This window comes from Apis cerana, linkage group LG11, assembly GCF_029169275.1.
Source record: "Apis cerana isolate GH-2021 linkage group LG11, AcerK_1.0, whole genome shotgun sequence".
NCBI classification, from domain to species: domain Eukaryota; kingdom Metazoa; phylum Arthropoda; class Insecta; order Hymenoptera; family Apidae; genus Apis; species Apis cerana.
The window spans coordinates 10,779,415-10,795,496 of NC_083862.1; the positions used below are offsets into that span (position 1 = coordinate 10,779,415).

The 16,082-nt window shown below is 22.7% G+C and overlaps 5 protein-coding genes across 6 annotated transcripts; 1 reads left to right on the forward strand and 4 right to left on the reverse strand.

Moving 5' to 3' along the window:
- Positions 1 to 254: 254 nt before the first annotated feature.
- LOC107999332 (uncharacterized) lies at positions 255 to 2,420 on the reverse strand (the record flags this gene model as incomplete). The annotated part of the gene is made up of 8 exons (XM_017059093.3): positions 255 to 722; positions 797 to 933; positions 1,003 to 1,093; positions 1,179 to 1,277; positions 1,357 to 1,621; positions 1,746 to 1,863; positions 1,927 to 2,052; positions 2,163 to 2,420. Coding segments are annotated over 8 exons (1,269 nt in total), but the record flags the coding sequence as incomplete, so codon positions are not given.
- LOC107999342 (odorant receptor 63a-like) lies at positions 2,420 to 5,509 on the reverse strand. The gene is made up of 10 exons (XM_062081841.1): positions 5,335 to 5,509; positions 5,021 to 5,199; positions 4,786 to 4,911; positions 4,590 to 4,707; positions 4,248 to 4,512; positions 4,030 to 4,146; positions 3,855 to 3,945; positions 3,648 to 3,784; positions 3,423 to 3,555; positions 2,420 to 3,352 (listed from the first exon to the last, which is right to left on the reverse strand). Exons 1-10 carry the CDS (start codon positions 5,339 to 5,341, stop codon positions 3,302 to 3,304), a joined length of 1,224 nt encoding a protein of 407 aa, XP_061937825.1. The 5' UTR covers positions 5,342 to 5,509; the 3' UTR covers positions 2,420 to 3,301.
- Positions 5,510 to 6,450: 941 nt separating this feature from the next.
- On the reverse strand, positions 6,451 to 8,617 carry LOC107999654 (uncharacterized; the record flags this gene model as incomplete). Its single annotated transcript, XM_028667417.2, has 8 exons — positions 6,451 to 6,932; positions 7,034 to 7,173; positions 7,256 to 7,346; positions 7,444 to 7,551; positions 7,636 to 7,900; positions 7,985 to 8,099; positions 8,183 to 8,308; positions 8,441 to 8,617. Coding segments are annotated over 8 exons (1,296 nt in total), but the record flags the coding sequence as incomplete, so codon positions are not given.
- Positions 8,618 to 9,779: 1,162 nt separating this feature from the next.
- On the reverse strand, positions 9,780 to 11,655 carry LOC133666970 (uncharacterized). Its single transcript, XM_062081848.1, has 6 exons — positions 11,454 to 11,655; positions 11,076 to 11,337; positions 10,730 to 10,825; positions 10,569 to 10,659; positions 10,333 to 10,469; positions 9,780 to 10,200 (listed from the first exon to the last, which is right to left on the reverse strand). The coding sequence occupies exons 1-6, from the start codon at positions 11,623 to 11,625 to the stop codon at positions 10,050 to 10,052; spliced, it is 909 nt and encodes a 302-aa protein (XP_061937832.1). The 5' UTR covers positions 11,626 to 11,655; the 3' UTR covers positions 9,780 to 10,049.
- Positions 11,656 to 13,429: 1,774 nt separating this feature from the next.
- LOC107999440 (transcription elongation factor S-II) lies at positions 13,430 to 15,930 on the forward strand. 2 transcript variants are annotated; one of them, XM_017059286.3, is made up of 4 exons: positions 13,430 to 13,662; positions 14,432 to 14,609; positions 14,707 to 15,062; positions 15,139 to 15,930. In XM_017059286.3, exons 1-4 carry the CDS (start codon positions 13,594 to 13,596, stop codon positions 15,472 to 15,474), a joined length of 939 nt encoding a protein of 312 aa, XP_016914775.1. In that variant the 5' UTR covers positions 13,430 to 13,593; the 3' UTR covers positions 15,475 to 15,930. The 2 variants fall into 2 exon arrangements, with proteins under 2 accessions (XP_016914775.1, XP_016914784.1); XM_017059295.3 differs by having other exon boundaries at positions 13,510 to 13,670.
- The last annotated feature ends 152 nt before the right edge of the window (positions 15,931 to 16,082 follow it).

Consider the following 16,082-nt stretch of genomic DNA (forward strand, 5'->3'; position numbering starts at 1 on the left):
GTCTATTGATTTCTTATAAATTCTAAAAATATCTTTGTATATATATTTGTAGTACTTTGTAGCACTTTGTAGTAACAATATACAATTATATTTTTAACTACTAATTTTTTTAATTAAAGAAAGAATGCAAGATAATTATTTATAAATAAAAAATATAAATATTTATTGTAACTTTACAAAAATGATAATTGTTTGACTTGATCTACTTAACGATTTTAGTGCTTATTCTTTCATCTTAATTGAAACAGTGAATATATTTACGACACGAAGTGAAATTTTGATAAAACATTTAATATTTGTTTAAATACCATATAACAAATGTAATTTGATAATTTTCTTATATTCAATAATATAATTTAAATTATTCAATACATACATTCATACTAGCAATATACAATCATATTTATTTTGTTCTAAAATTTTTTGTTATATCTGCATATGATTTGATGTTTTACGGATAACATTATTTCAGCGACAATATCATAGTGATGTATGACATGCATGTTTTTAGAGCCTCGAAATAAATATAAATAATTATTAATATTTGTTAATATATATTATTAAGAACTTTATATATTGCAATACATACTGTTCCAAAGTTTTCCATATTCATTTCGTATAATCCACATGCCGTTAATGAACATGGCTTTTTACATCTTATTTGCATCACATAAAACATTTTTTGAATTTCTATTGGCATATTATACCATGCGGACATAAATCTGCCATAATATCAGCAAAGTTATATTTGTGCTTTTAATCATTTATATTTTATATAACAGCATGCAATACATACATATTATTTTTTAGATTGGAATAGTGATTCAAAAGTATTTGTCCAGGTATACTAAGAATAAATAAATGAAATTGGGCAGCTATAAGAAATACAGCGCTTTTAATTGCTACTTCCAATTTATCTAAATTTAAAACTATCTGAAAAGTAAAAGTATTCATTATCAAATCTTTTCTTATCTCTTTTTGATTTTTCAGATTGATCTCTACTTGTACAGCTGATACACTTGTTGCTATTATATTTGTTCCAACTAAAAAGAAATAAGTATTTCGACTACTCTCGTCCAAAATATCGAAAAATCTAAAAATATTATGAAAAAGTAAATTAGGCGTATTCAATAATTAATTTATAACTTATTATTCTCAATTATTTGATAAATACGAACTGAATAGTTTCACTGTGAACGATTAAACAATTTTTAAATTGTTCGTATATATGTATATTCGAAAAAACTTTTTCAGTGAATATTTTTTGAATTTGGTACCTAATAAGAAAGGAAATGATTAAAATTTGTATATTAAATACGAAAAAATTAATAATGTATTTCTTATAATAATATTTACCCACATACTGCAAACATTCCACTATTATGATGAATTATAAGAATATATAACCAATCAAAAATAATTACGATTATCACACAAACAAATGAACTCCAAACTAATTGAAAATATACGTAAAAAAAATAATCTTCGTGGTTAAAGATCAAGTAATTAACTCTATATAGTTGTTGTCTTGGTCGAGTTTCATTTAAAGGATAAACAATATCCAAAATAGGAAAAATTAATGGTACGAAAAAAAAAATTGTCATAGAGACCAATAATGTATCTGAAAAGTATACATAATATACTTTATTATTATATAGATTATATTTAAAAAATAAAAATAAAAATAAAAAATGAAAATATTTTAAATAGATAAATATATTCGGATTACAAAAATGATATCGTACTTCGGTATATTTGTGCCATTTTATTGCCTTGCATAATGATTTCTTCTAGGATTCGTATTTCATTGTTTAATTTCAACTGATGCCATTGTTTTGCCACAAATGTAAATAATTTTTTGAACTATAAAATATAATATTTTGTACTAAATACGATATTTTTTTATATAATTAGATATTCACATACGTTTTTACTGTTGTTATATATATTTTGCAGTTTAAACATAGCAACTACACATACACCTAAGGACGGTAAGCATTCGAGCATAGTATCTATATTCTTTGCGTGTAATGATGTGTATATTGCGAACATCTAATGAATTTCATTTCGATTATTTAAAATTACTTTATTATTTTATTATATGCATTTTTTCGAATTCATTTTTTTTATTTTTTCTAAAATATTCAATATTGTTTTCTTACCAATGGCAGGGTAACGCTTATAATGGAAATCGCCACTAAAATTATGATAATATTTTTAGGTGGATATAATCCTGATAATGTTAACCATTTCTTCAATGATTTGTAATAAGGGATCTCAAATATATCAAGACACTGTTCTTTATATATCTGAAATACTAAATGCTGTAAATTCAGATTATTTTTCCAAAAGTCATTTCTTATAATATGTATATATATATTATATATAAATATATATTGAAATAATATAAAAATATAAATAACATTAAATGTAATTTAACATTTTTTCTTACTATGCACATTTGCAATATTGTAAAATTATAGAAACACTTGTTCCAAAACCAATATCTTCTTGAATGTCTTTCTTTTTAGAAAGGAAGAAATCAATCTGATAAATGCAGTTACATTCAATGTACGATAATATTCGATATGTGTAACAACAGTAGGTATTACGAATAATTGCGAATCATTTTCTTGTAAGACATATATGTATTATTGCACACTTATTGAATTAACTTATGCAACAATTGTTTCGTAGATAAGAAAATGACTGTACAAAACAGTTATATTGGCGCCTGCCATTTATGGTTAAAATCGAAGATCCATGATTATCTTGAAATATTGATTACTTGCAATATGGTGTTTACTAAACGGTCAGTGATAGACAGAAGAATAATTTTCAAATTATTGAAAATTATTAAAAAAATCGTATTTCTGTGTTTAATAATATTAATTCCTTGGATTTTCAACTATGAATTCTCTTTTTCAGAGTCAGTGAAAAATTGTTATTTGCGATATATGGATAATATATATAATTTTATAAAATTTTGTAAATCAACATTCACTTTATATCATTTTAATTCGCAAAAATAAAAAAATTCTTCTTGTAATTTATTGAAACTGGAATGACGCTATGAAATGTTAATCAATTCGTTATTTTGGTAAGATTTATAATATTTTTTATACATTACAATATTACAATATTTCGTTTTATTTGTGTGTTTGACAAAATTTGTTACCATGTTTTACTATTTAACATTAACAATACATATTAATTATTTCTACTATTATTCGTATCCTTAATTAATTTGGATAAGAAATATAATAGATTTGGCTGTATACTTTTTACGAATATCGTAGAATCATTTAAACGACATTATCATTGTGAAGTATGACATACACGTTTTAAAAGTCTTGAAATAAAATTAAATAATAATTAACAAAATATCTATTATTATAATATCTTTATCATATACTACATACTATTCCGAAGTTTTCGATATTCATATCATACAATCCACCTGCAGTTAAGGCACATAGTTTTTTACTTCTTATTTGCATCATATAAAGCATTTTTTGAGTTTCCAATGATGTTCCATACCACGTGGAACCATATCTGTTTTAATATTAATCAAATATTAAATTCGAGTTAAATTATAAATTATAATATTTTTATGATTATTTAGTACATATACAATAAATACATACATAGCATTTGCAAAATCAGCACAATGATCCAAAAGTATTTGTCCAGGTAAACTGAGCAAAAACAAATGAAACTGATCGGCACCAAAAAATACAGCACTTCTAATTGCTACATCCAGTCTATCTAAATTTATGACTGTCTGAAAGATAAAATAATTAGTTAAATAAAGTTTTCAACAGTTTATATGTTATTCGAATAATTATATTTACTTGAACGGCTGTTGTACTCATACCCAGCATATTTAATCCAACCTGAATTAAGTAACTATACTGACAATTTTCATTCAAAATATTATAAAACCTCGAAGTGCAATGAAAAAAGTAATTTAATATGATAATTATTTGCTAGTATATCTTAATTTAATATTAATTAATGAATACGTACTCTATAACTTCGTTATGCATGATTACACAAGTTCTAAATTTTTCATACGACGAATTCTTAGAAAACGCATCTTTAGAAACTAAATTCGAATTCATTGTTGCTTCTAAAACTTGAACTCTGTATTTGTCAAAAAATTGGCAGCGAAAATTATGAGATTTATCATAAGAAAATTTGTACTATTTCAAATATTTTATGTTTATTTGGATTACGATATATACCCACACACCGCAAACAATCCGCTGTTAAAATGAATTATAAGAATGTAGAACCAATCAGCAGCGATTATAGTTAATACGACAATAATTGATCCCCAAGCTAATTGTAAATAAACGTAAAAAAAATAGTCATCAATGTCGAAAATAATGTAATTAACTCTAAGTAGTTGTTGTCGAGATCGGGTTTGATTTAATGGATGAACAATATCCAAAATAGGAGAAACTAGTGGGACCAGTAAAAACAAAATTAGAAAAGAAAATAAAGTATCTGAAAAAAGACAAGTTTATTTTTGTAAAATTTGAACGAAAATAATTAAGTTTAGAGATAAAGATAATAATACTTACTTCGATATAATTGTGCCATTCTTTTGCCTTGCATGATTGTTTCATCAAGAGCATTCAATTCATATGTTGATTTTAGTTGTTGCAATTTTTTTATTACAAAATGAAGCAATATGTTATACTATGAAATAATACGAATAATATTTACAATTATTTATTTCATATTTCAAATTTGTTGAAAAATAATAAATTCACCTACATTTTGTCTGTTGAAATGTAAATTTAATAGTTTAATGGCACTAATCGAAGATGCGATAAAATGCGGCATACATTCAATCACACCGTCCATATCCTTATTACGTAACGATATATATAATTCAAGTATCTAATAATTCAACGTTATCTGATTATTTATTTTATCTCATAGAATTTATTCCATTTAGTTTCATCTCATTCTTTTTTCTAAAATGTTATTTAAAATATAATTTTCTTACCGTTGGAATGACAATACTTGCGATACTAATTATCAATGTAAATACAATAATAGTTCTAGATTCGCTTTTTTGACGTGGATCTTGTCCCAAAAATCGTATGTATTTCTCTATCATTTTATACTGAGGAATATCATATATTTCATTACGTTGTTTTTCAATTTTCTGAAATACTGAAAATCCTGAAGATAAATTTAAAATATTATTTATCATTAAATTGTTCCAAATATATATGAAAATAATTAATATAACATTAATGTTACAATATTCAAAATAAGATAAGCTTCTTTTTAATCTTTAATATGATTTTTTCTTACTATCCATGATTCTAAAACACCAACGTTGCAACTTATATGATCAGTATGAAGTAAACGTCTTTAAATGAATCTATATGGTCTAAATCTATGCATATTTTTCTTTCTAAAACTGTAAAAATCAATCTGACGAATGGAATTCAACACGATCTTTGATGTTACTGAAAGTGACTACGAATCATTCACTTATTTGACACATATAGATTAAAGTATAATTTTCAAAACGAGAGAACAATTGTATCGTACATAAGAAAATTCTTTTTCCAATAACTTTACGGCATATCCGCTTATGCAATAAAATTAAAGGTAGATGATTGCCGTGAAATATTGATTTGTATTTAGTAGTTTCAATAAGGTATTCGATAATAAATCGAAGATTATCATATCACTCTATTGAATTCTTATAAATTCTAAAAATATCTTTGTATTTCTATCTCTAGTATTTTAGTAGTTAGAATTGTTTGGTTTTCAACCACGAAACTAAATTTTCGAAACTATTTTGAATTTTGAATTTTGAAATTTTCGAAATTTTTGAAACTAAATATCTAATTTCAGTTATCAAGTACAATTTTAAGTCATGAAGATATATATTAAAATATCATTTGATGATATTGAGGAATATATTGTAAATATAAATATCCATATGAAAACGTTATTTAATTTAGAAAGGTCTATGATTATCTTGAAATATTAATCACATACAAATATTATTCATTGAATAATGGTAAACAATAAATTTTCAAATAATTTTTTTAATTCTTTTATATTCTTATTAAAAAAAATTATAAAAAAGATATCGTTTCCAATAATGTTTTCTAACATTAATAATTTCTTCATTTCGTTTGAATTATTTGATAAGTTTATCCCAATTGCAAGAAATCACGATAAGCAGAACTCTCAATATAATAATAATCTATATGTATAAATGATCATAGATGAGTTATTTAGATCATTGTTTTAATAAAAAAGAAAATATTAAAAATCTCTTAATTAATATATTACAAATAGATTAAATAATAATAATAATTAATCGAAAAAGAAAAGTGTTTGTTATATAATATGGACATTAAAAATAAAAATAATTCATCATCATTAATTAAAATATTTTTTTCTGTTTCAGCTTTCTTTGCGAATTAATTCATAACGAATTATGTTATGAATTAGTACAGAATAAACATAAATATTCGTGAGAATGCTAGAAAATCCAGTGGAATAAAAAATGGAGATCATAATTGGTAATGATTATACTAATTTTATTTGCACGTTTGATATAAATTACTTAACATCAAGTAAAACATTATGTGATGAAACTCTTGATATGAATTATTTAACATTGTGTTATTTTAGCGACAGCATCATAGTAAAGTACGATATACAAGCTTTGAAAGTCTTGGAATGAAAAAATTATAAAAATTAAATTTAATGAATAATAGTTATGATATATATATATGACTGTTATATTACATACTATTCCAAAGTTTTCCATATTCAATTCGTACAATCCGTATACTGTTAACGCGCATGATTTTTTACTTCTCATTAACATTATGTTAAATATTTTTTGAATTTTTACTGGTAATTTATACCACATAGAACAATATCTGTTGAAATGTCAATGAAATGTCATTATCTTTTTATATATAATTTATAATATATTATTTTTATAATATGTTTTGTAGGATTTTATATTATGTATACATACATTGTATTGGAAAGTTCGGTACAATGATCGAGAAGTATCTGTCCAGGTAAGCTAAGCACAAATAAATGAAATTGATTGGCTCCACAAAATACAGCGTTTCTGATTGCCTCTTGTGGTCTGGTATCTAAATTCACGGCTAACTGAAAATATAAAATTATTTCCGATTGAAATTTTTCTAATTTTGTTGTGTTTTTGTTTTCTGAATTTTAGAATTGTCTTTACTTGAAAAGCTGTCGTGCTTATACCCATTATATTTATTCCAATCTGAAGCAAATAACTCAGTTGACTACTATTATTTAGAATATTATAAAACCTAAAAATAAAAAATTAATAATATTTATTAATTATTTGATAATTTTTTACAATTGGATTATATATTATATATTATCGATTATTCGATAAATACTAACTCGATTGCTTTCTTGTGCTTTATCACGCAATTTTCTAATTCTTTATATGAGCATTTTTCAATATTAGCAAATACTGTCAAATCTTTTATTGTTTTTTGAATTTCGTAACTGAATTTATAATCAAGAATTAGAAATAGCTAGAAAAAATAATCACGATTTAATTGTGCGTTTCTTTTATATCATGATATTTACCTACACACTGCGAACAATCCACATATATGATGAATTATAATTATATATAAAGAATCTATGGTAACTACGATCATCACGATAACAATTGCACCCCAAGCTAATTGCAAATACACATAGAAAAAGTAATCATCAGCGTTAAAAACCATGTAATTGACTCTAAGTAGTTGTTGTCGTGATCGAGTTTGATTTAATGCATCTATCATATCCAGAATAGGAAAGTACATAGGAACAGATAAAAACAATATCAAAAAAGACAATAAAGTATCTGGAAAGAATATAGTTAAATGCAAATGGAAAATAATAAGAATTTATGTACAAAATTCTCTAAAATTAAAACACGATAGCTTACTGCGATATAAGTGCGCTATTTTACTACCCTGATTAGTGATTTCTTCTAGAATATGCAATTCATTTAATTTCAGCTCCTCCCATTCTTTCACCACAAATTTTAATAGTTTATTAAACTATAAGTACAAATATATTTTTTTTAAACTTTGTATATAAAAAAAAAAGAAAATATTTATTACATAGTAATATATTCACATACATTTTCTCTATTGAAATGTACATTCAATATTTTAACAACACTGCTCATACTTGCGCATAAATTCGGCAAACATTCCATTACTGCATCCGTATTCTTATCATGTATCGATACATATATTTCAAATATCTAACATATTCCGATTGTTTAACAATATTACCTAATTATTTACTTTGTTTTACGCGTTTTAATTTGTTATATTCTTTTTTTTTATTTTATAATGTATACCACTATTTGTTATAACGTTCATGTTTTCCTTACCGTTGGTATAAATATTGTTATCATGCTAATCAACATAATAATAGTAATAATATTTCTATATTTACATTCTTGATATGGATCTTGTCCCAAAAATTGTAAATATTTCTTGAGAACTTTATAATAAGGAATGTCGAATATATTAGAATATTCTCTTCCCGTTTTCTGAAACACTTTAAATTTAAATTAATTCCACGAAAAAATTATTTTTTGATCAACTATTTTAAATACTATATAAATATTAATTATAATTATGTTAATATTAAAATAAAGTTTAAATATATCTCGATAATTTGCATCTTTTTATCTTACTATCCATATTTTCAAATTTGTCGAATAAAAAGGTATAAGCAAATTTAGCGTACATATAGCAACATACGTTTTAACAAGACTGTCGAGAAAAATAAAAAAGAATTCTTTATAAAGTTAGGATAGAAAATAATGCATGGTAAATTGATAGAGAAAGTTTATAGGTCTTTTTCGTTCTATAGTAGTGTTATTCGATTATTGTAACAAACGATAATTGTCCTTTCTGGACAAATATATATCATTATATCATTATATCAAAAATCAATAATAGCTGTCGTTGTCCTCTCTGGACAATATATTATTGTGCATATCAGAAATTTATGTGATGTGTAGAGATAAAAATCATGAAAAGTGATAAATTATCATTGCTTAGAATTTTCAGATCTAGTAATTCAAAATGTGAAAGTTGTTACTTTTCTTTCTTAAATCGATATTCTAGTTTGTTGAAAAATTCAATGATTAATAAACAATTAATCAATAAAATCTTTTGAATAAAAAAAAAATAATATTTCACTTACCCGAGCTTTAATTATCAGAAGTTATTATTTGTAGAGTGACAATTTAATCTACTCTTACTTTTACACAAAAATCTTCTTAAGAAAAATATTTTGTATTTTTATATTTTGAAAAAGTGATAGCTCTTCTCTTTTTATGTATTATCAATGAAATTAAAAAATTTGAAATTTATGTCAATTATATTTATTATAAAAGTCGATCAATCTTTAAATTAAATGTATTCAAAATAAAAATGTGATATTGGTGATGAAATAATTAAATTTAAATATTTACAGATGGTCGCATTTGTTTAATAGAAGTATAATATTCAAAGCACAAGATTCAAAGGATTTAAGGAATCAAATTTAAAAATGAATTTAAAATTTTGCGATAATTCAGAGGAAAAATTTCTATACAAATAATAAAAGTAAGTATAATTAATATTATTTTCATGTTTTAATAATAATAGTATCAAAGACATAAGATTTATATATTTATTGTATATATGCTTTATTTACGTGAAAATTTATTCGATGTATCATATTTTAACCCATATATATTTAATATTATAATATAATATAAAGTAAATATGCATTATCACATCCATATAAATAATTGATTTTTAATTCAATGCCTTTTCATTAAAAATCAGAATCAGCAAGAGAAAATCATTTTAATAACGAATCAGTCTTGTAAAGATAGGAAAATCGTAAAGTACGACATACATGTTTTCAATGCCTTAAAATATTAAAGAATATCGAGTACAGATTATTTATATTATGTAATGAAATAATTATATATCAGTATTTTATACATTATTACGTACTATTCCAAAATTCTCGATATTCAATTCCAATATTCCTCCTGCAGTTAATTTACATGGTTTACTAGATTTTATTTGTATCATATGAAATATTTTTTGAATATTTGGAGGCATTCGATACCATGTTGTACAATATCTATTATAAAATATTAATATAATTAATATAAATATTAATACTATATAAAAATTAATATAAATATTAATAAAAATATTAATTAATTATCAAATTTAATTTTTTAAAATAATTAAAATATATTTTTTAACATACATATTATTGGCTAAGTTTGAACTTTGATCCGCAATCACCTGCCCAGTAAGAGTAATAATAAATAAATGAAATTGTGCAGCTATAAGAAATAAACTAATTCTGAAAGCTTCTTCAGGTTTATGCAGATACATAACGATCTAATAAAAAATGTTAAAAAATTATAAAATATTTAATGTTCCATGTATTAATGTTTATTTTGCAATAAACATTATAATAAAATAATTAATAATCCTTACTTGTACAGCTGTTATGCTTATGCCGATTATAGTTAATAATAGTTGAAGGAAATAACTATTACGACTGCTTTTATTCATTATCTCGAAAAATCTTGAAATGTAACAAAAAAAAAAAATGAATGAAATGAAATTAATTTTATATAATTAATTATTTTACTAACTTGTAGGCCTTGTTATGCGTAATCACACATTGTCTAAACAGTTCATTTTCATTTATATCTATATTATTGCATTCTGTCGCTTTCGCAATCTGATACCTATATATATTTTTATAGTTTATATTTTAACAGTTTTTTATATTTCATAAATATTTTATATTAAAATAAATTTAATCAATGGAGATAATTAAAAAAAAAATCTTTTTCACTATTTTTTACAGATAATATACCAAATTAATTTAATTATATAAAAATTTTTACAGATAATATACCAAATTAGAATCTTATGAAATTATTTTGTACAATATAATATTCACAAAAAGTATTTCTCCTGTATTATTTTACTTACCCACACATAGCAAATAAACCGGAAGCGTGATGTATGATAAGAATATATAATGAATCTATAGTGACAGTAATCATTATAATTACAAATGAACCCCAAACTGAATGGAAATAAATAGGATAAAAGTATTCATCTTCGTTTACAAAGTATTTCATTTTAAATATTTGTAATTGTTGGCGTGTTTCATTGAGCGGGAAAACAATATCCAAAAACGAAGGAAACAATGGAAGTAATAAAAATAGTAGCAAAGCTGACAATAAAACATCTAAAAGTAATATTAATAACAATCAAAAAATTATTATTTAAGATAGTTAATATATAAGAAATATCATAATATATAGGATGTACAAAATTTATTTAAAGATGATCTATCATAATTACTTTTATATATTTCGGCAAATTTATTTCCCTGTTTAGTAAATTCATCAAGAATACACGCTTGATTTCTATCATTTTTCATTTCCCATTCTTCTGACATAAGATCGAACAGTTTATCAAACTGAAAAATATATTTATATTCTATGATTTTTGTTTTCACCGTAGAATTTTTCATGAAGTTAAATAAATAAATACATTTTTCTTATTAACTCTATGATTTAGTAATTTTATTGCACAACTTATTGTTGCAAACACTATGGGTATAATTTCCATTAAAGCATTCAAGTTCTTTTCTACAATTGATATATAAACTCGTGACAGCTATCGAATAGAAAGTTTTTATTATATTATGATATTATTCAGTTAAATTAAATTATATTCATAACATGTTTTTATCTATTTCATAGAAATTTTTATATGTATATTTAAGCAATTACAATCTTTTCACTTACCCCTGGAATTAAAAAACTTATTAAACTGCATATCATCATATTTGTATTAAATTCCTTGTTCCATCGTGATTGATTTGGATACTGTCCCAAGAACTTTAGATATTTTTTAAAAGTTTTATAATAAGAAATATCAAACACAGTGCTTTTGTATTTTCCATTTTTCTGGAACACTAAATAATATATGTAATATATAGACAATATATATATATATATATATAGATCTATATATAATATATATATATAGATCTATATATAATATATTATATATAGATATATAAAGTTATTATTAATTGAATAAATAACACAATATTTTTTTTACAATTTCATAAAAATTATTTTTATTTCAAAATTATTATATAATAATTTCTAAAATGATATTAATTCTATTTTATTATTATTGTTTTATTATTGTTAATTTTAATATAGAAATAATATAAGTTTCTAATGAAATACTTATTTTCCTTATAATTTAATTTTATTATATTCGTATTATATTCGTAATTACAAATTTTATATTATAAAATAAAATAATAAGATATATATTGAATTGATTTCATACTATTAGACTTTTTTAACTATAAATTTGAATTGACAAAAAATGTATAGTTGTAATGTTTATCTAATACTGATCTACTAAGAATGGTTTATAAAAATTGTTCTTTATAAAGTTAAAGTGAATATAGTGTTATAAAATTTTAAAAAATTTTATATATTTTTAATGAGGATAGTTGTCATGATTGACGAAGTAAATGTAACGCCATATTTTTGTTTCCCATCATAAGTCATCATTATATGCAGCTATTTATTACGTAATTTTCTATACTACAGTATTATTTAAAAAAGTGCAATGTAGATAAAACTTTCGATTGACGTTTAAATTTTTTTCAAATCTTATTTTGAATTATAGAACAATATTTGTAATCGGGTCACAAAGAAACAAATATTTTTTATGAATATTTCATAATAATTTCAAATAATAAAATTTTTACGTAGTAAATTTTGAATTTGTAATTGTAAAAAATAATATAAGATTCTATGATATAGGATTTCTAACAGTGTGTTTTCAAGAAAAACTTTTTATTTATTTAAAATAAATTTACAAAAATATTTTAATAATTTAATTTTTTAAATAATTTTATAAATAATTTAAATAATTATAAATAATTTAAAAATATTTTTTTAATAAATAATTTAGATGTATTATTTTTAATATAACTTTTCAAAATTGCTAATATTTTTATAGCAATGATAAAAATTTTTAAAAATTTAAAATTTCATTATTTTGATATACTAATATATATAATATTAGTATGAAATAAAAAAAAAAAAAAAGAATATTATTTAAAAATTTTTATTATATATCATTACATCATTATATATTTATGTATTATTATAATGTATTACGTAATGTTATATACATTAATACATTTTCATTACAAAAAAGTAATATTTCTTATAAAATATTTAAATATTCCCACACTTTGTATATCATTTTATTTTCAAAAGATGTCACTGTAATAACATACAATAACTGTAACCTTAGTATATTGTGGTTACGAGTTACCTATCCAGTATCGAACTCTGCATCGCAAGTTTCGGTTACAAACGTACTCCGGGTTTGTTGTTCGTTCGCTTAGTGTGTTATATGTGTTTATATTGGTTTTCTGTGTAAAAACTACAAAATTTTCATAATGAGTGCTGAAGAAGAAGTCTTACGAATCCAAAAGAAATTGAACAAGATGTCGAGCGGTGACGGGACGGTGAGTAAGTGAGTAAAATATAGTTGTGTATCCCGCTCGGCATATTGGAGGCTTAATAAAGCTCTTTTCCAATATTATAAAGTACGATTATATTGTAATGTGTAAATGTAAATAAATATGAATCTGTTATCATTCGAATTTTTTTTTGAAAAAATAAATGTTTATTCGTATGAATATTTTATTGACACAAACATACGATATTAACTGTAGCTTTACAATGTATTGTAGAGCTTTAATATCTGGTATACTAATTTTAATGCGTTCATATAACATTGCCAAAGTTGGATCATTTTTATCATATTATAAAAGTTTTATTTAGATCATATTATAAAAGTTTATCAAAATATGTGTATATATAAATCTTTTTATTTACATGAGCATTGAATATGTAATTAAAATCTTTAATTACATTAATTCAATATAAATAAAATATTTTATAATTCGATTGTTTATGCTAAATATCATTTTAAAAAATTATAACTTACATCATTGAATGAAGTTGTTTATACATGTTTTAATGATGAAGATATAATTGTAATATATTCATTATATAAAAAATGATAAAAATATGATAAAATATAATATTTTGAATTTAAATTAATTATACTAGTATTGTAAGTTCGAAAAATTATTTAAATATAATATACTTACATGCAATTATAATTATGAAAAATGATTATACATTATGATTATATATTGTGAAAAATATACGAATGAATTATATGTATTTTGTGTTTTTTTATATCAAAAAAAAGTTTTTTCATTACAGGGACAAGAACAAGCATTGGAATTACTTAAAATATTACAAAAATTACCAGTTGATTTAGAACTATTGACAAAGACGCGAATTGGAATGACAGTAAATGCATTAAGAAAATCAAGTAGAGATGAAGAAGTTATATCATTATCTAAAACACTTATTAAAAATTGGAAAAAATTCTTATCTGGTAAAAAAATAAATCTATATAAAAATATTATAAGTATAGTAAATTTTAATAGATATTTGTGTGAAATAAAATTATATATTATAACTTTTTTTTATAGGATCTAATAAAGAAAAAGATTCTACTTCTTCAAGTAGTTCAAAGAAAAAAGATGATAAATCAGAGAAAAATAAAGATGATGGAGATCAAAAAAAAGATAAAGATAATGCAGATGGAAGTGATGTCAAAATGAAAGAAGAAAAGCCTCATAAAGATAATCAGAGAAAACAGTCAACATTTCCTGCTCCTACAACAACAGATGCTGTAAGACTTAAATGTAGGGAATTGCTGGCAGCAGCTCTAAGAGTAGATGGAAACACAATTGAAGGCTGTGCTACTCCAGAAGAATTAGCAGAAGAATTGGAAGAAGCAATTTATGCAGAATTTAAAAATACTGATAATAGATATAAAAATAGGGTAAACTTTTATTTTTTTCAATATATTTTTATACTTTATTATAAATATAATTTAATCATATGCTTTTATTATCTAGGTACGAAGTAGAGTTGCTAATTTACGTGATATAAAAAATCCTAATCTTCGAACGAATTTTATTGCTGGTGCTATTACACCTGCTAGGCTTGCTGTTATGACTGCAGAAGAAATGGCAAGCGATGAAATAAAACAATTAAGAGAACAGTTTAAAAAGGAGGCAATCAATGATGCACAACTTGCTACAGTGCAAGGAACGAAAACTGATCTATTAAAATGTGGAAAGTGCAAAAAACGAAATTGTACTTACAATCAAGTGCAAACGCGCTCAGCTGATGAACCTATGACTACTTTTGTGTTATGCAATGAATGCGGAAATCGATGGAAGTTTTGCTAAATATTTTTACTTTCCATAATTTTTTCTGATTGCAAAAAAAATGGAAAGAAAAATGTATTTCGTTCAAGACTTATCTATTAATAATTATTATTAGAGTTAAAAGTCACTGAAAATATATTTACCATTCACAGATTGCATTGTACACTTAGTGTGATTTTAATCTTTTAAAATATTCAGTTTTTATTCTATTGTATATACTGGCATTGTCATTTATAAGATCTCAGCTTTAAAAAACTCAGCTTTATCAAATTAAAAAAATTATCAATTATTAAATTAAATAGATTACTTTTAATATTTTTTCTTGTTTTAAGACCAGCAGTCTTTGCTGCTAAAGACCTTAATTTGCGAATGAAATTACAATTAAATATTTGACTTTCCATTGTATGAGTTTATATCTTATCTGTGAAGAATTCAAAATTGTGGGTACACTTCTGAAATACATATATGTAATTATAATGTAGTATTTTTGGAACCCTTTTTAATAATATAATATAATAGTCAAAATTAAGTATTAAAAATGCGATAAACATTGTGAATATAAAAATTTTGTTTCTATTGTATAGTTTGAAAAATTCGTATGATTTAATAGATTGAATAACAACTGTATT